The sequence below is a fragment of the Aristolochia californica genome, unplaced genomic scaffold, assembly GCF_029961685.1.
Source record: "Aristolochia californica isolate CCGP_79_NKW_82.1479 unplaced genomic scaffold, dmAriCali1.0.hap1 SCAF_1, whole genome shotgun sequence".
In the NCBI taxonomy this organism is placed as follows: domain Eukaryota; kingdom Viridiplantae; phylum Streptophyta; class Magnoliopsida; order Piperales; family Aristolochiaceae; genus Aristolochia; species Aristolochia californica.
The window spans coordinates 59517070-59539802 of record NW_027181770.1 but is presented as its reverse complement, the minus strand read 5'-3'; the positions used below and the strand labels follow the sequence as shown (position 1 = coordinate 59539802).

General features: G+C 38.2%; 4 protein-coding genes across 8 annotated transcripts; 1 reads left to right on the top strand and 3 right to left on the bottom strand.

Moving 5' to 3' along the window:
• The first annotated feature begins 827 nt into the window (after nt 1–827).
• Nucleotides 828–5612, top strand: LOC137964098 (uncharacterized). 5 transcript variants are annotated; one of them, XM_068811326.1, is made up of 3 exons: nt 828–927; nt 1606–1803; nt 4406–5612. In XM_068811326.1, the coding sequence occupies exons 2-3, from the start codon at nt 1680–1682 to the stop codon at nt 5335–5337; spliced, it is 1056 nt and encodes a 351-aa protein (XP_068667427.1). In that variant the 5' UTR covers nt 828–927; nt 1606–1679; the 3' UTR covers nt 5338–5612. The 5 variants fall into 5 exon arrangements, with proteins under 5 accessions (XP_068667427.1, XP_068667428.1, XP_068667425.1 ...); XM_068811327.1 differs by having other exon boundaries at nt 1588–1803; nt 4422–5612; XM_068811324.1 differs by having other exon boundaries at nt 1588–1803.
• A 1140-nt stretch (nt 5613–6752) lies between these two features.
• Nucleotides 6753–8186, bottom strand: LOC137964067 (stemmadenine O-acetyltransferase-like). The gene has a single exon (XM_068811323.1). The coding sequence runs from the start codon at nt 8148–8150 to the stop codon at nt 6861–6863; it is 1290 nt and encodes a 429-aa protein (XP_068667424.1). The 5' UTR covers nt 8151–8186; the 3' UTR covers nt 6753–6860.
• A 1552-nt stretch (nt 8187–9738) lies between these two features.
• On the bottom strand, nt 9739–14103 carry LOC137953531 (F-box protein SKIP14-like). The gene is made up of 2 exons (XM_068800962.1): nt 12361–14103; nt 9739–11034 (listed from the first exon to the last, which is right to left on the bottom strand). Exons 1-2 carry the CDS (start codon nt 13240–13242, stop codon nt 10486–10488), a joined length of 1431 nt encoding a protein of 476 aa, XP_068657063.1. The 5' UTR covers nt 13243–14103; the 3' UTR covers nt 9739–10485.
• Nucleotides 14104–15349: 1246 nt separating this feature from the next.
• LOC137964053 (glucose-6-phosphate 1-dehydrogenase, cytoplasmic isoform-like) lies at nt 15350–21328 on the bottom strand. Its single transcript, XM_068811322.1, has 16 exons — nt 20974–21328; nt 20168–20415; nt 19447–19532; nt 19303–19369; nt 19026–19212; nt 18632–18789; nt 18475–18543; nt 18125–18183; nt 17829–17865; nt 17473–17544; nt 17105–17252; nt 16904–16999; nt 16609–16679; nt 16234–16349; nt 15759–15804; nt 15350–15676 (listed from the first exon to the last, which is right to left on the bottom strand). Exons 2-16 carry the CDS (start codon nt 20366–20368, stop codon nt 15509–15511), a joined length of 1581 nt encoding a protein of 526 aa, XP_068667423.1. The 5' UTR covers nt 20369–20415; nt 20974–21328; the 3' UTR covers nt 15350–15508.
• Nucleotides 21329–22733: the final 1405 nt, after the last annotated feature.

Below are 22733 nucleotides of genomic sequence, written 5' to 3'. Positions count from 1 at the left end.
GCAGCTTTAGGAAAACGGAGGCCATGAAAAAGCAGTGGCAGCAGCATGAGCTTAAAGGCAAGAAGGTGATGCTGCAGTGTAACAAAGGAAAGACTAGCAAGTTCAAGAGAAGCAGCTTCAATGGAGAAGAAGATGCAACCTCCTCGGCTATTCTTCTTCTGGCCTGCCTTGTCAGTTCCCCATCTTCCACCTAATCCCTTTTCTGAAGGATTTTTTTTTAGTTTGTACATTATTTTGGATTGTGATGGAATAAGTATGATCAGCTCTGGCCTGATCAATAGTAGATTACGTAAGTAGTTAAGTTTCGATTAAGTATTATGGCTTCAGCTGTTTACAAGTAACATATTCTTAAGAACACGAGTGGAGATGATCTAAGCAGCATTTCAGAGAGAGAGAGAGAGAGAGAGAGAGAGAGAACGAGAGCGAGCTTTTATCAGCTTTCAGAGAATCGCTTCTCTCTGCCCGGCCAAATAAATACCATCTAAAGAAAGCAAAACAAAATTATAATGCATCTACTGAATATCACGTTGCTGGTGATCGGAAAACAATCACTACTATTACATTTCTGAAGAGAATGGTAAGTGGCTGCCATTTTTAATAAGTTCGAGCTAAAAGCGTAGGACCCAACGCGACCCGTTTCTTAAAGGGTATTCAAAATTACTGAACCCCGACTGAACCCAAGATAATTTGATTTGGGCTTCCGGTTTCCGGGTTTCGATTGACCGTGATTTAGATTTTCGGAATCGGCGAGCCAAAGTTACATCCGCGGGCTGCTTATCCCATCAACACCCTCAGACATCAGAATCGCTTCTCTCCGCAGTCTTCTATTCTTTTCCCAGGGACCATTTTCGTCTGGAGGAAAGCCTGAAACTTAGTGAATCGTTATGTTGGAATATATTTGGGACTCATCAAAGCCCGTACGGAAATGTATGTTTCCTACTTTCCATTAAGGTCTCCTTTACAAGATATCAACGTTTGTGGGTTTTCTTATTCATTGTTGGTTTGGGACCAGTGGAGCTAGATTATTTGGTCTTATTCGAGTCCTTGTTTATCGCGAATCTCTGACTTGTATGGGTCTCCTTCTGTTCGATTTGATTCTTTTTTTTTGCTGGTCAAGTGTCCAGTCTATTACCATTTATATACCATAATAGCTTATGGTGTCCTACTAACTCGAGTTTGTATTGTAATGGTGAAGAACGAGGAGTATTTATGTGGGTTTCTGAGCTTACATCTTTTAGCTGATAAAAAGTGGTCAAATTTCAAATTGAGCTTGGTATTTGTATTGTTCTGCTACTTCAAGAAAAAAGGAAGAATCTTTCTCCATTTTGTTTTAACTCTTAGCTTGCATCGTTTGCTGAAGTTCGATTAAATTATGTAGAAATTACATCTTTTAGCTGATAAAAAGTGGTCAAATTTCAAATTGAGCTTGGTATTTGTATTGTTCTGCTACTTCAAGAAAAAAGGAAGAATCTTTCTCCATTTTGTTTTAACTCTTAGCTTGCATCGTTTGCTGAAGTTCGATTCTAAGTACCAAATACTATGATCAGCGCAAAAAAAAAAAAAAAAAAAACTAATTGTTTTCCTTAGCTCTTTTCTGTTAAACAGAGCTTGAAGTATATGAAGCTACAGATAGTCCTTGAAGCATGTTCAATTGACAGATGAGAGACTGTTGAAAAAACATGAGACCCGTTTCACCCTCACACGGCTTTTTTGTCCAACCAAAAATGGTTCATGTCGCTTGTCTCAGTCCGCTGGCACCTAGATCCACTTCCAGGGGTAAAATGCAGTGCAGCTGTCTTGCAGGTACTCATCCTTACTGTATTACTTTATGCTTTTATTAGAGCTGTTTTTTTTCTTTTGTCATTCTTGCTCGAAGAGATTGTGTAGCAGAAGTAGTCATTTCTTGTCACTTCGTGGTTGTTTCATGTTTGCTTTCTTGTTGAGGGTTTTAGCATAACATATTTGGTTGGATTAATGTCAGCAGCATTTTTGCAACAACAGGAAACAGAAAAAAAGGAAAAATTAAGTCAGCTATTTTGTCAAATTATTCTACTTAAAATATTTGGTAGGACTTCTATAAGTCCTGTACTTTATTTAGACACTTAGCAATTGTCATGTTAGTTAAGAGTGGGTGAACCCCTTATCTTGTTGCAGATGGACTGACTAGACCTTATTCTGCTTCTCACAAGTCTAATTTGATTGTTTTGTGGGTTGAGTTTTCAGTATGAGAATGGTCCACTGCTGTTTACAGCTCATAGCTATGCACAACAATTGCAAACGCAAGATTGAGAAACTGGATGGTCAGAGTGAGTCTAGACTGAATTGTATAGACATATTCAATTCTTTCCAGACTCTCTTTCTCTCTCCACTGTATAGTAACCTAAAGGTTGAGAAGTGGCACTTTCAATAAATCTTTCTTTTAGTCTCATCTCTTGCAAACCTTTTTCTTAGAACTTGAATCTTTTGGCAATCATGACCGAGATCTAGTTTGAGTAGTTTCTAACATTCATTGAGATACTAATTTGATGCTATTGGTAATCTTACCCTGGACTTACTGCTTCTCTTTAATGCATATAATCTTATCCAGCATGTGATATTTTAATTTATTTTTTATCCTTCCTTCTCCTGCTCCTATGGGACCTCAGATTCTTTCACTCACTTGGTCAAAATCCATTTGTGTTGGCTAAAATTAACTGTTTGATGTGATATACTGCGTCTTTTAATAGACAATCCCTTTGCAATTTCAACCATTTCAAGTTTCTCACGATACACAAGTTTTGAGATTTTTGTAACTTTGGGGGTAAAATCTGTTATAATCTTGCAATCAAATTGGTTCTAGATAGTTAGAATAACATTGAGAAAGATATTGGCACACATATTTGAGTTAAAGACCAATGGAATTAAAGTTTGCCGTGGAGGAAAAAATGATGACATCTTAAACGTTTTAAACATGCAGTGTTTGCTGACTATCTTAATTATGTCACTTGAACTCTCTGTATATGTAGGGCTGCAAACCGGTCAGATTATATCCTGATACAATTGGAATCTGGATCCAAAATTTTGGCTAATATCCGAAATCCGAATCTGATGGAACTTATTCAGATATCTGACATGATATCTCACTTGATTTCAGATCGGAACTGGAACTAGGAGATCTGTATCATAGAAATAGCCGAAGAGCTGAAAACTCTTCATAGTTTATAATATTATATAATAATTTTGTGTTTAATATTTTTAAAAATAATGGACAAAGAAGAAATGTTTAATATCATTGGAATATTAGAAATATTACTCTTAGTTCCAGTTATTCATTAAAAAAATTATAAATATAAAATTTTAATAGTTCTATTTATCTTTCTTTTACTGTTTTATTTTCTGTTATTTAAGGTTTTCGGATTCAGATACTAGTATCTGAATCTGAAAGTTATCAAACAGAGTCAGATTCAGATATCTAGTTTTTGAATACCCTAGTTTTATTTTTGGATTTCTCATTTCAGATTTCAGATTTCAGACACCTGGAATCAGATCGAATCTGAGTTCTGCTTTATCTGGTCCAGATTCGGTCGGCTTACAGCCCTAAGTATAGTGTAATAGGTGGGTTTTTTAAGGTAATTGACTGAAGATAAATAATCATCTTGTTTTATGCCATCTTTGACTTATCTTATACCTTGCTGGAGACTGTTCTAGACACTAGAATTGAATGTTTCTCCGTTCCCCTTCTGGCTCAGTTATTGTTCAAGCTTACCTATTTCAGGATTCTATCAAGTTTCTTTTCACAAATGACTTTCAATGTACTGCAAATTTTCATGCTAGAATTATGTCTGCTCATTTTGCAGTTGTACTTTGATTCCACTTATCATCCTACAAGGAGATTTATTTTGTATAGGAATATTTATTTGCTTGTGTTTAAGACAAGCATGGTATTACTTGGGTTTGTTTTTGCAGTGGACTTGAGGGTTTCTCTCTCCAATTCTTTAAAGATGTGATACTTTTTCTGTGTGAACTCTGTCGTATTCTTAGGAAAAGATATTGAAACTACTTATTTCTGTACATCTTTGTTGAATAGCATGTTTTCCGTCCAGTTTCACTTCTGATCTGTGTTCTTCTGTCCAGTACATGGTTCCTTTCTTAATTCTTCATTAGATTACATAGGCCAAACAGGCAACTTCAAACTTTAATTTTCACCAAGTTAATTTGGAATTGTGTGGACATAAAGATATCTCTTCTCTTTAATTGTTGAACAAGTTATTCTGCTTTCATGAATACTTCAGTGACAAAGTAGGAATTTCAGAATCTTGCTCTTTTGTTCCTAGAGGTTTGCTTCAAGTTTCTTTTTATTGTCTTTGACAAACTATATACCTTGAAGAAATAGCTTAAAATGTTCAAACAGCTAACCATAAAGCAGTCTGTAACCTTAACAGGACAAGCCAACCAAATCGGACTATCAAAAACTACAGGAAATTGGCAACATTATCCTGGATCAATCTTTCTCAAATGGCTCGGTTTTGCACAGTTGTCACACCTTTCTCTACATCCTCATCAGTCCCACTCAGTTTCCGCCCTCCCTCAGCGCTCGTGGTTGCTCAAGTGACCTCAGATGTACCACAAAGATCAGAAGAATGGTTTGCCCTCCGCAAGGACAAGCTTACCACAAGCACATTTAGTACAGCTTTGGGCTTTTGGAAGGGCAATCGCCGGTCTGAGCTCTGGCAAGAAAAGGTCTTTGCCACTGATATAGATAACATTGGAGTTGCTGCAAGGTCTGCCATGAACTGGGGTATCGTCAATGAAGCTGTTGCAATTGAACATTATAAAAACATCACAGGTCGGGAAGTGGGATCCTTAGGTTTTGTAGTTCATTTTGATGTGCAGTTAGGATGGCTTGGGGCATCACCAGATGGGGTCTTGGGTTCGGTCCCAGGTGGTGGAATATTGGAAGTAAAGTGCCCATATAATAAGGGGAAGCCGGAGCGTGCTCTGCCTTGGTCTGCTATGCCTTACTATTACATGCCCCAGCTACAGGGACAAATGGAGATAATGGATAGGAACTGGGTAGATTTGTACTGTTGGACCCCAAAAGGGTGCAGTCTTTTCCGGGTCTCCCGACAACGTTCATACTGGAACTTGATGCATGGGATTTTGCGGGAGTTCTGGTGGCAGTGTGTGATCCCTGCTAGGGAAGCTGTTCAAAAGGGGAGGTTGGAAGATGCACAAGCATATGAGCCCGCTGCAAGGCATCCACAGACAGGGGCGGTCGTGGCAGCTAGCATGAAATTGGCAGCCGAGGCAAGGTTAATTTGCAGGGAGATTGGAGGGCATTTAGAGTTCTTTACGTAATAAAATGTTGTTCCAGGGAATGATTTGAACATGCCATAACATGCTGCTTAGGGCATGATGGTGAGTTCCAGTGTGTTTTATATGTTTATCAATTAATCCAATTAATTGTTGATGGCTGCAAAAGGGATTTGGGACTATATCCCCTACTGTGGCTGACAGCCACATTCAACACAGTAAACGGGAAAAAGAAAAAAAAGTTGTAATAACCACTTGCTTGCCTTGGAAGCTTGGTGAAATCCTTTATCCAGTACGTACTGAATGAATCCTCATTCATGGCGACGGTGAAATCTGTTATTTCATCCATATTCAGTCTCATTTTCCTTATATGCCAACGTCTCTCAACCATTTTTCTCAGTGAGAGAAGCTTTTAAGCTAAAAAAAGACTTTCCTAAATATGGAGGCTTCTTTAACGAAGGGGCTTCATGAAAGGGAGATGCTCCACCCCTGCTTAGCTAACAGAACGATCTTCCACCATCAACAAGCAAGCAGAGGTCGGAGACGAAAACCCTTATTAGAGGGATCGTTTTGAAAGCTGTTAATCTGGTTTCAGAACTTGTAAATCCCCTAGCAGGGGAATCCATCGCTGTGTGTCTGTCAAAGACAACAATCTCCCTCGTTTCTCTCCAAAAAAAAAAAATCGCACCAGCGAGAACTCAGGAACAGAAAAAGTTCCTACACAGTTTCTTACCCAAGTAAATAGGGTCAGAGACTGAACCAGAGAGGAACAGGGAGAGAGAGGGAGAGATGGATCGTAATTATTCAAGTGGAATGTCATGGGCGGATCAATGGGATTATACGCCAGACCCACCGCCAGCACCACCTCAGGACGACGAGCAACACAAGAAAGGGAAAGGGAGCTCCAAAACCAGGTCAAGATTCAAGAGGATCAAGCTATGGATGAAGGAATTTGGCCACAAGAAATCTATCAAATAGGCTTCTTTCTTCCATTTTTGGGTTTCTTGTGAAGAAATCATCGTCTCCAATGCACGTAGCCCCACCTCTCCCTCGACAATAATGGCCATCTTTGTACTTTGAGATTCTCTGCGTTGTTTAATTCTTTTTGGAAGTAAACTACTCGGGACTATATATATAAGCTGAAGGTATATAAAGCTCAGGTTTTAGCTTACAAATTGGAAAGCTTTTGGCTGCAATTCAATTCTTCCTTTTCCTGTTTGTCAATCTTCGCTTAGAACTCTTGAATTTGTTTTTATTTGGTTGATGGTTCTGGAACGATGATAATTAATTCCTTCATGTTAAAAATGTCTTTATTAACAAGTAACCTTTTAAGAGGATCCAAGATGACAGAAAATCTACATTTAAATATTGTATATTAAGAGGATAAATTTCGTTATTTAGCAAAGAGAGATATAACGAGAAGGCGGAATATAGAACTGGTTAAATCATTGTTACAAGAAATGCAGTAGCAAAGCTGAGATTGTTACAAGGAAAAGTCATAATTCTTTATTTCCCCAAGACTGACCAACCAAGCCTTTTGTAATATCTCAATTGCATTTCACCAGGAACTAGACTATGACAGGATTGGAGATGAAGGACAGAAGCTCTTCATCTTTCATGAGTCTGGCCATGTCTTCCTTCTCCAAATTCATCCATGCTTCTACGCCATTACCACATCTTCCATCCAACAGAATTACAACATTCCTCAGTAGAAAAGGAGCAGCACTCACCCACACAGGCTTCCCCCAACCAAAATCAAGTTCATAGAATGGAAACCTGCTCCAACTGCTGAATGTACAGAATTCAATATCCATATTTGAGAATTTTTCAGCCACGATTCTTCTGGACTGGGAGATCTTCGAATGCCCATTGGGTCCTTGCAGCTCTCTTACATGGGCATCGTTTATTTGTCTAAATGCCTCCCTCAACTGCTCCTCCAGGCACCCCTGGTATAGGTCTTTCTCCACCACCCCAGAAGTGGCTGCTACTATAAACAAATTACCAAACGAATGGTCAGGCAGTGGTGGATCCATTCTGGAACGAATGTTCACTGCATGTTGACAAACCAACCCTCTTGAGCAGCCCTCCTTTCTTGTAGCTTTGATAACACTTCTCCATATGAGTGCTGAAAGTGCCTCCACTCGCGTTGGCCGTCCTACAGGCGAGTAGGTAGAAGACTTGGCTCTAAGAGTGGCAATGCTTGATTCAGTGAACACAAACCTCTTGGTGGATATAGTCTCTGTTATTGCGGGAGTAAATTTTTCCACTGGCTTGGCAGGAAAGAGAGAAGCTGAGTTGAAAGTGGGGCAGAGAACATAATTAGCCCCGCGTGCTGTGGTAGCCCAGCAGTTAATGAAAGTAGCCATTGTTACCATATCTGCAACTAAGTGATAGACACAGACACCAATGGCAATCCCACCACATTGGAAACGGTTTAGTTGAATGGCTAGCAGCACCTCTGTACCTGATTTGGAGTTAAAAAAGTTGCATGGAAGGAGTTGGGACAGAAATTCCTCTATGTTGGGCAAACTAAGATATTCAGACAATTGAGAACTGACTTCAGCTTCAAAGAAATCAACTCCTTGATCATGGCAATCAACTGAACTTTCATCCTTCATCCTTCCTGCTAAAGGGAAGAAGCGAGTTAAGGCTTCTGATAGTGATGATTTCAGCTGGTCGGTCTTGGAAGCGTTATGGGCGTTGTCACCAATACTGTTGGAAGAATAGTAGAGAATTAAAGGCAAATACAGTGCAGGAGTGTGCATATCAAGCATGGACAGCTTCAAGGTTCTCAAGTGTTCGGGAGTTGAAGTGGATGGTTGGATGGTCTCTGCAGAGGTGATTTGAACACTCGCCATCTTCCTATTTCACCTAGTACCCGAGTTTGAGCTTTGAGGACTCGAATGAGTTTTGGTTTCTCGCTCTGAAGCTTGGTCTATTTAAGCAATCAGAGCTGATTATTTAAGTTTGGTCCATAGCTTCAAAGAGACAAAACCTATATGGTAATGGGGTGAGGCGTTCCAATCAGATGAGAAGCCATGGACAAAAGGAGAGAAGTGTTTTCACGTGAGAGTGCACATAATCGCCTCTTTCCATTACATTTCACTTTGCAAGTTTGGAGTTCCACTCACCTAATGCGAACACATGAGAATCATACCAGTTTTGCTTATTGAAGTAGTGCTTTAGGAGTTCCTGTTTTAAATAGATATTAAACTTGTTCTCTCTCTCTCTCTCTACCTTGCAATCACTGGGTGTCATTTCAGTCTTTCTTTTCCTATTTTCATATGGATCCAGAGAACGTATTTCTTGAGCCTTTAGTTGATTGAGATCAATGCCTCAACCCTTTCTTGCAAGTATATCCATCTGATATACAGTAGACAATGAAAATTATTATAAGTGAATGATTCAGAAACCTATAAGAAAACCCAAGAGATATAGAGAAGATACTGCTTTTAATTAACAAAAATTTCACCTGCATGTATTACAATAATGGTTTTAGTGATCCATGCCGTTTGGGTCAATTGTAGAAGCAAATAAGAAGCCACGTATTGCACCAGTATGCAGGAGTAGAAATCTAACTCAACGGGGAACATAATGCTTAAAAACCAAGATAAAATGTTATTAAATATAATATTTATTATTATAAAAAATATATACTTTTTAAGTATTTCTTAAATTTTATTTTTTGTTTTTTGCCAACAATTTTAATAAAATATTATTTATTTAGGTTATTTTTTTACTAAAACTTTACAAAGTTAATGTTTCATAATTATTTTAGAAAATATTAAAAATAAGCTTCTAATGACTTGTATAAATAATTAAAGTGTCTTTAATTTTAATTATTTGGTTAATTTAAATATTATTATATGCAAAAATTGAGCAAAGACACGACCAGATTAGAGCAAGATGGCGAGTCAAGTGTCTGCATAACAACCATTAAGAGTCTAATTAAGCGAGTCCCACGAGTACTTAAAACAAGTGCTAAATTTTCTTTTAATTTTCTCTTGAGTTGCTTTCGTCTTCGTAATAAGTAGGCCAAAATTACATCAACCCAACAACTCTTCCACAGAAGAAATGTCACAACCGCAAAACCATCCAGATTGCCTTTGCAGTAGAGTTTAATCCCGATGCTGGGACACTGGAATTATTCCCATCCCCATCGACGAGAATCACCCTGGCCGGACCAAAACAATCTGAAGAAGCAGAAGCCTTCTTATGGATTTAACTCTAATGTATAACAGACAGTTTTCTTCTGTCTTTCACACCGATTGCAGGTTTCAAGTTGCCAAAGCCAAGTGTGAAGATTCAAACAAACCCAACAAAGCAGTGATTCAGGATCATAGGCAAGGTTTTATCAACACATGATGGATCTGCAAGTAGAGAATAGCAAAGGATAGCAGATATAGATGAATAGTAAGGCAATGAAATCAGATAGAGTAGAGTAGCTTTTTTTCCCTCCGGAAGACCAAAGGGCATTTATTATTATAAAGGGCTAATAAAACCACCCACAAACCCACAAACGTGGTTCCGTTTATTCCTCATCACTTACAACAAATAGAGCTGGACAGATGACAAAAGTTTCAAAACGGCAGCTTTACCCTTTGCTGATCACAGGCCTACAAACTAGACCAACTGAAATAAGATAAACAGATGGTGAACTCCAGGCCTTGAAAGTTTTCTCAGAAGTGTAATTATTCCTTTCAACTAATCAACCCCAGACATCAAACACCCAAGTAAAAGCCAACCTGCTCACTGGAAGCAAAATTAGTAATCATTGGTGTGCCACGAAAGCTCTCGCCTGGCCACCCACCCCACCTGGTTGACAGCTATATGTATATCTGTCTTACCTTTGAGCCCACAGAAAGTGTCCTGCCCACTTCCCTTTGTTTTTTCAACTTTTTATCCTCTTCAGCTTACCTTTGAGCCCACAGATAGTGTCCTGCCCACCTCCCTTGGCTTTTTAAACTTTTTATCCTCTTCAGTTTCTTTCTCCAACATTTTTTCTTTTCTTTTTTTCTCTTTTTTTTTCAGTTTCAACTCTTGCCAGAAGCTCTCTTCTTTTTTTGAATCATCTCAGGACCGTTCCACAGAATCATGATTAATGGCTATCACTTCCAACTATCTGACCAATCAAAAACCAACATACTAGATGATTTCACCAGATTTCAACACCTAAAAACATTGCACCCTTCACTAGCCATATAAGCGAAAGCAATACCTTGTCTCCTGGTGGAAAATAGTTTGCCTCGACCCCGGAACAAGGGCCTTCTCCTTCCAACAGCCAGAACAAATCCATTCAAGACTGAACGTCTCCTGATACTCACTGTCATTGTTTATGCATACTCCACACATGCAACACCTTTTGATGCAAAAGGTGCAGGCACGACAACCTTGAGAAGTAGGAGGTTTTCCTTGGCACCCATCCACTGGGCAGTCATACAGAATCTTAGGGTTTCCGCACCTTGGGCAAACCTCAATATCAATGGCATCAAATCCACCATCAATGCAAAAAGATGAGTGGTGAAATGGATAATATCGAGGCTTCCGATATACCTTAGTTTGCTGCTCATCTTTAGAGTCTGCTCCCAACAAGAGCTTCAGCTCTTCAAACTGCTGATGTGTTACACCATAGAGTTCACCAATTTGTAACCATTTTATGCCAGGCACACTAGAAGAGTTAAAAGCCTTCAAATTGTTCACAAGACCTTCAATACTTAGTCTTGTACATCCAGGCACACCCAGCTGCATCATACACAAAATAATTAGTCTTCAACAGATATTTAGAAGCAAACAAGAAGTAATTACCATTATTTTTTCACTTTTTACTTCAAATAGAACTAAAAAGTAAAGGAAAAATATGAACTCCATGAGAAAATGTCTGGCCCGAGCCCAATAAACATTTTCTCACCCTTTTGCCTTCCAACTTTCTTCTCTAGAGCAAGTCTCAAAGCCCTAAGAAAGTAAATATAAAGAGTTACTCGAAAACAAGGACAATCCAGTAAGACAAGCAACTGACGCAAGTTACAAGACAATGGCCACATGGGAGGGAGGGTTGTTGTAGTGAGAGCCTCACCAGAATATGGGGTGTAGTACAGTCTGCGAGTGTAATCAACATTCAAAAAACAAGAGCCAAAACCAAAACTCAGAATGTATTTTTTTCATGTCCCTACTCTTTAAAAAACTCTTCACAGAAAAAAATTACATGGACAATATAAAGGAAAAATATTATACACTACAGAACCAGAATATCGGGCTAGGAAACCACTGTTGTACAAAGCCCCGGCACCAACAATGTCTACTCTTTAACTTCAAACACAAGATACTAAACTGATCGACTTGAGTTTTAATGGCACATAAGTACTTATAAATCTTCGAAATCTATAAAACACAGCTACAACAAACACCTTCAAACAGGTGAAACCCCATTCCCTGCAACTGCGAAACGAGCTGTTTTTTTTTTTAAAAAATCAAGGTCAAAAGAGAAACTTCTTTTTTTCAACAAATACTTGCAAAAAATCAATTAATGTCAGGTTTTAGAGAATATTTCTGGGAAAAAAAATCTAAGTTCTATAACTAATTGAGAAGGTACAGTAGATATGTCAAAATATTTTACACCGCTAGATTATCAAGCCATTTAGAATTTAGCTATCCAAAAGAAGTAATTTAGAGTTTGAGAACAAAAAAGGCAAAAATACTATAAAAATATGTATGATCAGTTTAATAATTTTTTCAAATGTCTAGTTGTTCTTTCCATATCTATTAGACATTTTTACCTTCTAAAATAGCTTTAATGATCTACGATTCTTATCCTTATTCAAATCTTTTTCATCAGTTTCAAATCTTCTTTGCTCACAACTATGACAACTCCTATCCCTAGTCGTTTTTCCTAATCAACAATTCCACGTATAGATATCAATCTAAACAGATCAGCAAGGCCAATATTCAAATCTATGACATAAACTTGATGCACTGAAAATAACTATGCAAAACAATGAGTTTGAATCATTCCCTTTAATGAAAAAAAAAATAATGATAAAGGAAAAGGAGATATGAGGCCTTAATACCAACCTTTGTAAGTTTTGGATTAAATTGCAGTGCAGCTCTAAGACCGTCATCAGTGACCCCTGGACAATGCACTAGACTCAAGCTCTTCAAGTTCTCATTAGCTCTTCCAGTCAGCTGGACAAGAGCCTCATCGGTCAGCCTCTCGTTCAATGGCTGATCCACATGAATATTACTCCACAGAGAATTATCTCTACGGACCCAATCTCTCATAGTTTTACAGACCCTTTCAACACAAAGCAGCTCTTGCAAATCTAAATAATTCATCACAAACTCCAGAGCATCATGTGGAGTTTCCCCATCACCATTGCAGTCACTTTCTAAAGGCTCCTTCAGGATCTCAGTTTGAAGACTTGCAGACAATTTATCCTCTTCTTCAAAACCCAATATCTCTTCTATATCACATGCCGAAACAACTCCAGTATCAAAAGACCCGTCTCCTAATTCCTTTTCCTCAGATCGACCATCAAGTCGCTCGATTGGCTCCGACCCAAACATCAGAGCTGTATTCCAGAAAAAATTGAATCCAGCTAACAATTGATAATCTTCCTTAAATGCCCAGTCTTCATCGCACCCAGAATCCTCAGAAGTAGTTGCGAGATCTTCAAACCAATCTGCAAGTGCGGTGATAGTTGCACCTAGGTGCATATCAAATGGATCAGTGGGTAAAAGATCAAGAATATCGTTGGCAATTGGCTCAGGGGAATCTCCTCTGTCGCATATATCCTTTCCCCAATCATACGACTCCTCAACCTCCCAATTGCATCGCCAGGGTCTAGTAAATCTGTCTACGTTCTTTTCTATGCCGTTCACCCGAGCAGAGGAGATCAATTCATCCTCAGTTGGATTCGCTGGTAACACCGACCATGCAGCCAACTTCAAAGTCATTATCTAAGACAAGCTACGCCGGTTGAAAACCTCTATCCTTCTCAAAGAGCCCCACCGGTAGAAACCCTCGATTTATCAACCCTAGATTAGCAAAGGAAGAAACCGAGAAGCAAATTTATAAAACAGTACAACGAAAGCCTATATTCAGCAAGAGAACTCTCAATTTTGGATGAGCAACAAAAAATAAGCACCAAAAATTTCACCGAGTTTCTTGTACAGAACTGCATCGAAGGCAGAGAAACCTAGATATATCCAACGACATAGATAAGGTAGAAAGAAACCCTTCTTTCTGAAGGGCAAAAATTTGACCCAAAAAAAGAGGCAAAAGAAAGTGAATCAATATTGATCAATAAATTTGCACAACTGGAAAGAAAAAAAAAAAAAAAGGAAGCGAAGGAATCTCTAACTCCTACCGAACAAAACCCGCGAACCTGAGTACTCAATCGGATAGTTCATAACCTACAATTGAATCATAAAAAATAAAAAAATAAAAAAATAAAAAGCCAACCCGAATCAACAAGTAACGAATCCAGAACCCTAACGGCAAGAGTACCAAAAGAAGCGAAGATCGAACGTAGACGCAAGAACGCGATAACTTTCAATCCCAAAAGAACCTCCGCCCGACAATCCAAGAAACTCCCCCAAGCAACTCAGATCACAAGAGCTCAACTGCTCTTTCCTGTCTTCACCGAATTCCACCTCCAAAGCTTCCAAACAAGAACAAAACCCACACCCAACTCGCGAACCTTCTATTAAGGGGACAAAAAGAGAGAAAGAGATAGAGGGACAGAGTCAGAACCAAACCAACGGGTGCCTCGACGGACAGAAGGGAAGGCAGAGGAAAGAGGAACCGAAAATTGTAAAAATAGGGGCCGAAAGGCCACGTGTCGGAAGCAGGGAAGGGTTCGGGGATACAAGGAAGGAGATATGTGGCGCGGCAAAACTTTCTTCTGTGACTCCACTGCCGTGAGGCACACACAAGCCCTAATTTCGCTGCGGTGGAGTCGGATTTAACCTACGCCTGCGGGCTACCGGTGTCCGCAAATTCCCCTTCCCTCGCGCGCCATCCTCCAAGTTTTGCACTCCCGGTCAAACTCAAATTCCTGGCCTCCCCTTTGCCCTGTTCGCGCGCATACAAACGCGTCCCCCTAGACTCCGAATCAATTAATATGCACCTCTATAAAACGAAAATTTATTTTATTTATTTTAAAGTAAAAATATGTGATATATCAACAATATACTCATCACTAAATAAATATAAATTTGAAAAAAAAATAAAAAAATAGATGTCATGTGGGGCCAATATTTTTTAATTTTTTTGTTAAGTTCATTAATGAATAAACTTTATCAAAACAATATATTTGCATAATTTGGAATAAATATATTAGTAAATATGTCCTTATCCAAAACAAGTGGAAGATATTATCTGTCTAAATATTTCTTTCCTTTTCATTAGATACTACAAAACACTTTTCAATCTTGACAATTTGGACCATGCAATCACCCCCACTTCCTTCCTATCCAAGAAAGCTTATGTGGGTCCCATCAGGATCTCAGACCCAGACAATCCTAGCCCTACATGTCATATATCTTACTGTGGCCAATGATCTTGACTGTTGAAATGGGATCTCTCATCTGCCTCATTTAACCCAATTTTGATGTGGAGAAGATTCTTGGTAGTGGGCGTGAGGAAGAAGAGAAGAATGTGGGGTGGGATAGTTGAATGGAGGAAGCAAAGGGTGGCCACCTTCCTAGGGCTACCTTTCTCCCACTGATAAAAGAATAATTTCTTGATAAAGAAGTAAAGGTAACCAAGAACATGAAAAGGTTTTTGATCTTTTTGACTGCAGAGAGCTTCACGCGAAAGAACCAAGATGTGAGCTACAAAAGCAGATGCTCTTTGTGAGAGACCCCCCATGAGGTCAAGTAGTCTGGAAAATGCTCAAATTTATTGTCTATTTGCACTATTGTACCCCAAGGAACCATGAAGATCACAAGTGGCAGGCTTAGTGAAAGCTAGTCAAATTCTTTATCATATTTGGGGTCTAGTGTTGCACTTTGAAATGAGCTTGTTTTCAAGCACTGATTTTAAAGAAAACAAGGAACCCATATCTGTAGGTTACTCATTTGTATGTATTTTATTCAAAATCCGCCAGGAAAGGTGCATTATTTGCTACATGTATATCATATCTACCCAGAGCAGGGTCAAACCCAAGCACACAAAAGGGATAGATCATTATATGCCCAAAGTTATATATCTACTCAATTACAAGCTAGGTGGCACCCATACATAGCCATGGGTTTGCACATAACCTGATTTTGCTAGTAGCTCATCAGCTTCAGCCGGACCACGAGTCCCTGGTTTGTAAGGCAGTGGCTTCAGGCCCCCTTCATCGATTTTGTGTAACAATGGCGTGAACACCTCCCAAGCCGCCTATATTCGATCAATCACAATTGTCAATCTCTGACCCATCTCAAGCATGAAAATGTTCATTGAGCTTAGAGAACAGTTTTACCTTTAACTCGTCCCTGCGGACAAAATGTTGTTGATCTCCTCGTATTCTGCAGTTAGTGAAACAACCGAGTAAATTTGTCAGCAACTGCATCCGAGGTTTGTTTTTTTGCCAACAGTTACATGTGAACTAAACAAACTTCTAGAAAGACTCTCAACTTGGCTTTCCATACAAAGTGCTTTAGCAAAATGAATCCAACATTGGTATGATATAGCCCTACCAGTATCAAGTATCTGAAACATCGATTTCTAATCATCATCATCAGGGCATAACTGGTCTGTATGTGTGATATAGCAAATCATGTTATGGGGGACTGAATGCTGAATGCCAGAAACTATTTCTGATGAACATGGAAATAGTAAGGCCATTTTCCACAGGTCTCTCTGAAACGGATGTATTATCTTAGATGTAACTAGGTTATGGGGGCACATGACACTAAAAATATGTAGCTATTTTGGAAAAGGGAAAATGTACATACGTGTCCAAAATTAATCGCTCGTAGGCCTCAGGTATTGTGACATCTTGATAACGCTGCCCGTAAGATAAATCAAGTTCACTTTGTATAGTTGACATATCCAGCCCTGGTTTCTTGACCTGGAAAAGGGAGATTAGAAAAGCGAAAAAGGGTAGTCAAGAGATTATGTGCTATATTTGCACAAAATTTAAGCAGAACTGTGGCATATAAATCCATCCACGGCCTTCAGGTCCTCAACGATTTAACAACATTTACTTCATTCAGCAGAGGGTTCAAAATACCAAATCTTTTGGAGCTTCACATAATTCTCTTATCTTAGCACAAGAATAATTGCAGAACAGGAATTAAAAAAATTAGTAAAGCTAATCAAACACCTACCGTGAGTTTCATGTACATAGCTTCCAAAGGCTGTAAGCGAATAACAAACTCATTTCTCCCTTGCTTTTTGCCTATGCACAAAAGAACTTGTCTTTAAGCACTCTTCAGAGTCTTAAATAAAACAATTAAATATATCAAAAAAATTTTAAAAAATGGATCTGGTTATGCTATTTTATGTTCACTACAGTTATCTTATATCCAAAGCTTGGTTTTGAACCAAAATAAGTTGGGGTCCACATAATGTCCATAAGCACATTTACAGAAGATTCAATTATCATATTTATGGATGTATTACATTTGAAAATATCACCAGGAACATCCTTAAACTGAACTCTGATTTCAGCTTTCCTTGAATTGAGTGCCTTTCCTGCCTTCAGAATAAAGGGAACACCTGTGGAGAAAAATAAATTTTAAACAGGAGATAATGTGAGTTACAGGCATTCAGAAACCAATATAATCCCATTTTCAGGAGTCATAAAATGCTTTTATGTCACACCTTCCCATCTTTCGTTATGTATGTGGAGAACTACAGTCGCAAAAGTTGGGGTATTTGAGTCATTTGAAACTGTAAGATCATCCGTGTAGCCCTCATACTGTCCAAGGACTACTTCATCAAATGAAATGGGCAAGACAGATTGAAGAACCTGAAATTTAACCAAAAAATGTTATCAACATGCATAGCAAAGAGACAGTCAGGCATTATCATTTGCTAGAGGAAGGAGACCAAGATTTTCAGTCGCAATAGGGTTTTGACCATCAAATGATTCAACTTTTTAGTGGAAAACTCAAATTAAGAATCAAGTAGGGGTATTTAAATGAAAAACTTGCATATAAAATCCTTTTAGGAGGAAAATTATTTTTCACCTTCACTTTCTCATCTCGGATGTGCTCGGGTTTAACAGAAACAGGTTTCTCCATGGCCACCAAACAAAGAACCTGCACAGTTAAGAAAAAATGCTATCATATAATGGTAAAATAATGCCGTAGACCCCATATAAAATGCCAGAAGAGACTAAAAGAGAATTAAGGAAAAACAGGAGTATCAGCACTGTCTATAACGTTAGAATCTCAAGTTTAGGACAATACAACACTAGCAATCAAATATTTAAGCAACCAGGATCTTATATGATATTGAAAATGAAAATGATAATCTAATTCAAACATAATGCTTCACAATATTTTCAGATCACACTGGCAACAGGTATTTCAAGTGACTATACCTGTAATAGATGATTTTGTATAATATCCCGAATGATTCTGCAGAAAACCATTACAAGAAAGTTTCAATAAACCAACCTTGGAACAAGAGAATAGGACATGGACTGGGAAATGGTTTAATGGGCTGAACTGTTTATAATTCATATTTACACTTCTACTATACAGGCTTAGAAATTCAGCAGATCTAGTCGCACGCACCACTTCTGGAACTCACTGTTCCCATTCTTTGTGATAAAAAAACACAGTAGGGACTCTTCTGTATAAAGTTGTTAGATTAAAAAAAGTATCAGATAAATACCCATATTCATCGAAATATCCACCCCTTCCTTCAGTTCCAAAGTCCTCTCTGAACACAATCTGCAAAATAAAACATATAAGGTTAAACACAAAAAGAAAAACTTATGCATGTCTAATAATTGAACAGCAATGTATAACTGCATTACTTGAAGTGCAGTACATAATACTATGAAAGAAATGATATTTTAAAGATGACTTTAAGATCTCACTAAAAATAAGATAATTTTAACTAAAGATAGATATGTTTAAAAGTTTTCATAGGCACAGCTCACTGGGAAACAATGTAAATGTAGGCTTGAACAAACCCATCAGTACAGACTGATCATAAAGGTGCCTAGTAATGATTCTCACCTGAATATTAGAAATGTTGTCGCGGTTCCAAAGAGGTAAAAAGAAGCGATTAGCGAAACGAAGAACCAGCTGACAATCAAGAGAAAATGGAAAGAAAGCTCAGTCCTGCTGCGAGAAACACCTTACAATAAAATACTTCCAAAACAAGTGCATTTACCAAATTTTGAACCAACTCCTTCCCTAAGTAGTGATCAATACGGAAGAGTTGCGGCTCATCAAACAACTCTCCAAGCTGCGCACTCAGTTGCTCTGAAGAATCCAAGTCCTTACCAAAAGGCTTCTCAACAACAATCCGAGTCCATCCACCAAGATCAGCTGATAATAGTTATACATTAAATAAAAACAAACATTATAAGTACCTAGTCAGGAAACTGTACCAAAGTTTTGAAATGTACATCTAAACAAAGCTCTAAGTGAAATTTCAAATTTCATCAGATGTATCAAGTGTCCTCTCCACATAACCAAACTCCATCTTAACAATAAAGATGCTTGACATGGAGTACGCGGTAGACTAGAGAAAGGCAGAAATGGAAAATTTTGGAGAATCTTACATTTATTCATGCAGTAACTTCTAATCATTCTGCAGACAGAAGGATATACAGAAGGAGGTAGAGCAAGATAAAACAGCCGCCTGGAAGTGCCTTCCTGACTGTTTTTGGATAGCTCATGTTCGGAGATTTCTTTGTCCAACAACTGAAAGCCCTCACCATCATTGTAAGAGCCACTGACATATTTGATCTGTAACATTAAGGTTTGAATTAGTTACGGGTTGGCAAAGCAACACAGAAACTGTTAAAAAAATATCAATGGAATTTATTACAGACTTACCAATTGCAAGAATTTGGACAAATCTTCTGAATGACCAGAAGAAGTTCCCTTGCCTTCAATCAGATATCTGTAGTAAGAACTTTCCTGAGAACCTGTTTCATTTACTTAAAGAGAAATATATGGAGAACAATTAGGACATCTCACCCACGTATCCGATCACGTAAACCATCATCTGAAATTTTGGTCCGTGCATATCCAAATATGTGAACTTCGTTTGGTTGTAAGAATCCCTATGTACAACTTTATGAAAATAAGTATACAATAGGAAAAAATACACAAACATTACAGAGAAAATAAACATAAAAACGAAAATCCTATTAGAGGACTGTTTTGCACCTAATGAAATGACAAAAATATTTTTCTATCAGTTTCAGGGTAAATTTCTTGGCCCCCAATGACCATAGCGATGCTAAAGCAGTCTACCATAACAAAATCAAACAGGAAAACAGGAAAACAAAGCAACAGGGCACAGATAAACAAGGCACTGAGAAAGCAAAGCGGAAAATATAACGTCTCTTTTACAATAATTTTTTTCTTCAGTTTCCAAAATCAGAGATTATATCAGGAATTATCTAGGTTTTGAAACTCATAGAACCCAGCCTCAATACTGACGAAATAAAAGTAACTGAATACACATATCATTCATTTCGCACTTGCTGTATCAACCAATTTTCACGCTTGCAAGCACAATTGGCTATTACATCTGAACGCCTCCGCGCTGAACCCAAAACAAACATGTACAGAAGAAGGCCACTGGGACCATTATGTATGCATGAGAAATCATGGCAACTCTTCTCTTAAGAAAATAACTACATAAACCCTCTAATTTCCATAAGCTCGTTATTTGTTGAAGGATTACAAGCACCTGCCGATAAAGATTAAAAAGTGCTGGAAATGTCTTTTTCTTCGCGAGGTCTCCTGAAGCTCCAAGCACTATGATAGAGAGGCACCCAGTTTCGGGTACAGTTTCAGAGTCTCTTCTTTCCGAAAACGATTCACTCCTCAAACTGCTTCTCTCTCGGAATGAATCATTTGACACCAAAGAAGAAGTGCGACCCGATCCCATTGGCTCCGCCAGCTTGGTCTCTGGCAGTTAAAACTTGACTGGATTACCTGCACAAGAGGAGCAGACCGATAAATAAACTCAGTAGCATGAGTGATCGTCAAAACATCCCACTTCAAATGGAACGTAAATAAACCAACCGACTGTGAAGAACATTACAAGTTCATATTAACCCGAAAATTCGACTGAATAGATCCCGTTCAAATCGTTTTAACGAACCCAAAGAACAAAATCCGACCACTACACAAAGTTAGATCACAACATACAAAATGCAAAACTAAAAACATCGGTAGAAAAAACAGGAAAAGAAAAGGCAAAGAACTCGCGCAAAATGCAAAATCAGACAACAGATAATTCTCAAAGAATTTGAAGATAGAGTAGACACTGAAACAAAATTAAGTGAAGGATAAACTAATAGAGAGTAACTTATTCTCAGAAATTAAGCATAATTAAGAGAACTACAAACACGGCATCGATCAGAAACACATGCAAATCGAATTGCGAAATTCTGCAACAAAATTATACTCAGTCTAAGAGAATGAACACAAGATCGAACAGAGAAATCGATTAAAACGATTACAAAGTTCCTATTACAAAACCGCCCTTACCTTCACCTTCCCGGCAATTCGGGAGAAGAATAAGAATTTTATACGGATGGATCAGCTGTTCCACCCACTCTCCTTCTTCTTACCAGCCGCCGGAATCGACTACGACTACCATTAACCAAACAAATACTACTTAAAATTTTCTTCAAAATAAGGGTAAGGGAAAACCGGGTTGACCCGCTAATCTGTTGCCGCCGACTCCGACGACAGCGATTATTGTCTACCTGGCGAGGCGCATTGCACAGGGGCTGCTGTGCTGTGTGCAATTATTAATTTTAATTCTCGCGCGCTGCGTGCAGAATCGCGTCAGCGTATGTGGAGGGCCGCGTGGACAGTGAAGATTCGGAGAAGGAATTCACATTCGCGATATTGAAATTCAAGACAAGAATTTGCTTTTTCAACTGGTTTTCCACGGAAGTGGGATTTAACTTATAAAGAGGGCGAATACCAAAAGATTGCTTACGTCTTATTCTCGATTAAAATATGGTAACCCGCCCCAGACCCGGCCGATTAAAAATATCCTAATTTAGCGACATTTCTCCTTGTTAAATTTTTTTTTTTTTTGCTCTTTCTCATTATCTTGCCAATGTTTGTTAATTGATTGAACCAGATAAGAAGTAGCGGAAGCCATCATATCAATCAAAGTCAGGACAAGTAGGTTCACTTCATCAATTTCTTAACCACCACTAGATTACAGCTTCAACTAATAAATCTAGTATTTAACCCTTCCCACCTGTTTTCACAATTCAGAAATGCTAATCAAGTAATTCTGATTGTGAGTCCTTGCAAATTACTTGGTACTTAATCCATCAGTTTACTGGCAATATGTATGAAAATGCACCACTCTGGTTTGTTCATTTTCTCTCCTTTTCACTCGAGTTCAAAATTTTGAACTGTGTTGCCTCTCTGTGTTTATGTCTCATCTTCTAAATCTGACAGTGGAGTCCCCATTAGTTCTTGGGCTTAATGTTGACAAGTTAAAAAATAAATGAAGTTATTTTTTTTTATTAGATCAAACATCAACTTCATCGAAGTTGTTTTTGTCAGTTGAAAACTTTGAAATGGCAAGTTGAAATCCTTACCAGCACCAACCGGGAACTACTCCAACTACCTTGAGCTGAAAGGGTCTGTTGTTGCGGAAGCATACCCAGTATGGACTGTTAGCTGAAAAGATTCGAAGCAAACCTATTTGATGGACCTCTCTGAAGACACAAAAAAGGGTTTCTCTTCTGCTTTTCAGAGGACCAACATTCCTTGAGAACCATTAAAGCCAATTGGTTCCACAAAACAAAACTAAATACAAAAAAAAAATCTAATTTTTTTCTCTTTTTTTATCTCTGATTCCAGCGAGAAGAGACTTTTTCTTCTGGGACAAGGATGATGACGTTGTTTGGACTCTCTCGTTGTATAATTAATGTTCTACCAATGATACCTTGTTATCGATATTTTACGTGTTCTCTCTTGTTAATGAGTCGACGCTCTCCTCCTTCATGTTTTGGTTCTTTTATTTATTGCTGTCAGGTGGTATATATCTCCAGGTCATTCCCGCGAGGAAGACGAGGCAGCCTAACTCGCGCGAAGTATGCTTGATTGGTTTCGTTTAATTTATATTTGTATTTATGGGGTATTCTAGTCCCAGAATTTTACAGCAAGCACAGAAAATAATTTAAAAAAACAAAAAAAAATATTTTTAGTGTTTATTTAGGTAATGCTAATTATATGAATTGCCCAAAAAAATATAATTTATAGAAATTGCATTCATG

Bases quoted from the DNA above. Each gene is read 5' to 3' on its own strand.
- LOC137964098 (XM_068811326.1), top strand. From the start codon at position 1,680: ATGAGACCCGTTTCACCCTCACACGGCTTTTTTGTCCAACCAAAAATG. The intron at 1,804-4,405 runs GTACTCATCCTT...ACCATAAAGCAG, and splicing joins GCAGTGCAGCTGTCTTGCAG to TCTGTAACCTTAACAGGACA.
- LOC137964067 (XM_068811323.1), bottom strand. From the start codon at position 8,150: ATGGCGAGTGTTCAAATCACCTCTGCAGAGACCATCCAACCATCCACT.
- LOC137953531 (XM_068800962.1), bottom strand. From the start codon at position 13,242: ATGACTTTGAAGTTGGCTGCATGGTCGGTGTTACCAGCGAATCCAACT. The intron at 11,035-12,360 runs GTTGGTATTAAG...TGTATGATGCAG, and splicing joins TTAATCCAAAACTTACAAAG to CTGGGTGTGCCTGGATGTAC.
- LOC137964053 (XM_068811322.1), bottom strand. From the start codon at position 20,368: ATGGGATCGGGTCGCACTTCTTCTTTGGTGTCAAATGATTCATTCCGA. The intron at 18,544-18,631 runs GTAAATGCACTT...CTTGATTGTCAG, and splicing joins AGGAGTTGGTTCAAAATTTG to CTGGTTCTTCGTTTCGCTAA. The intron at 16,350-16,608 runs GTAGGTGTTTGA...TCCCTTTTCCAG, and splicing joins CTATGTACATGAAACTCACG to GTCAAGAAACCAGGGCTGGA.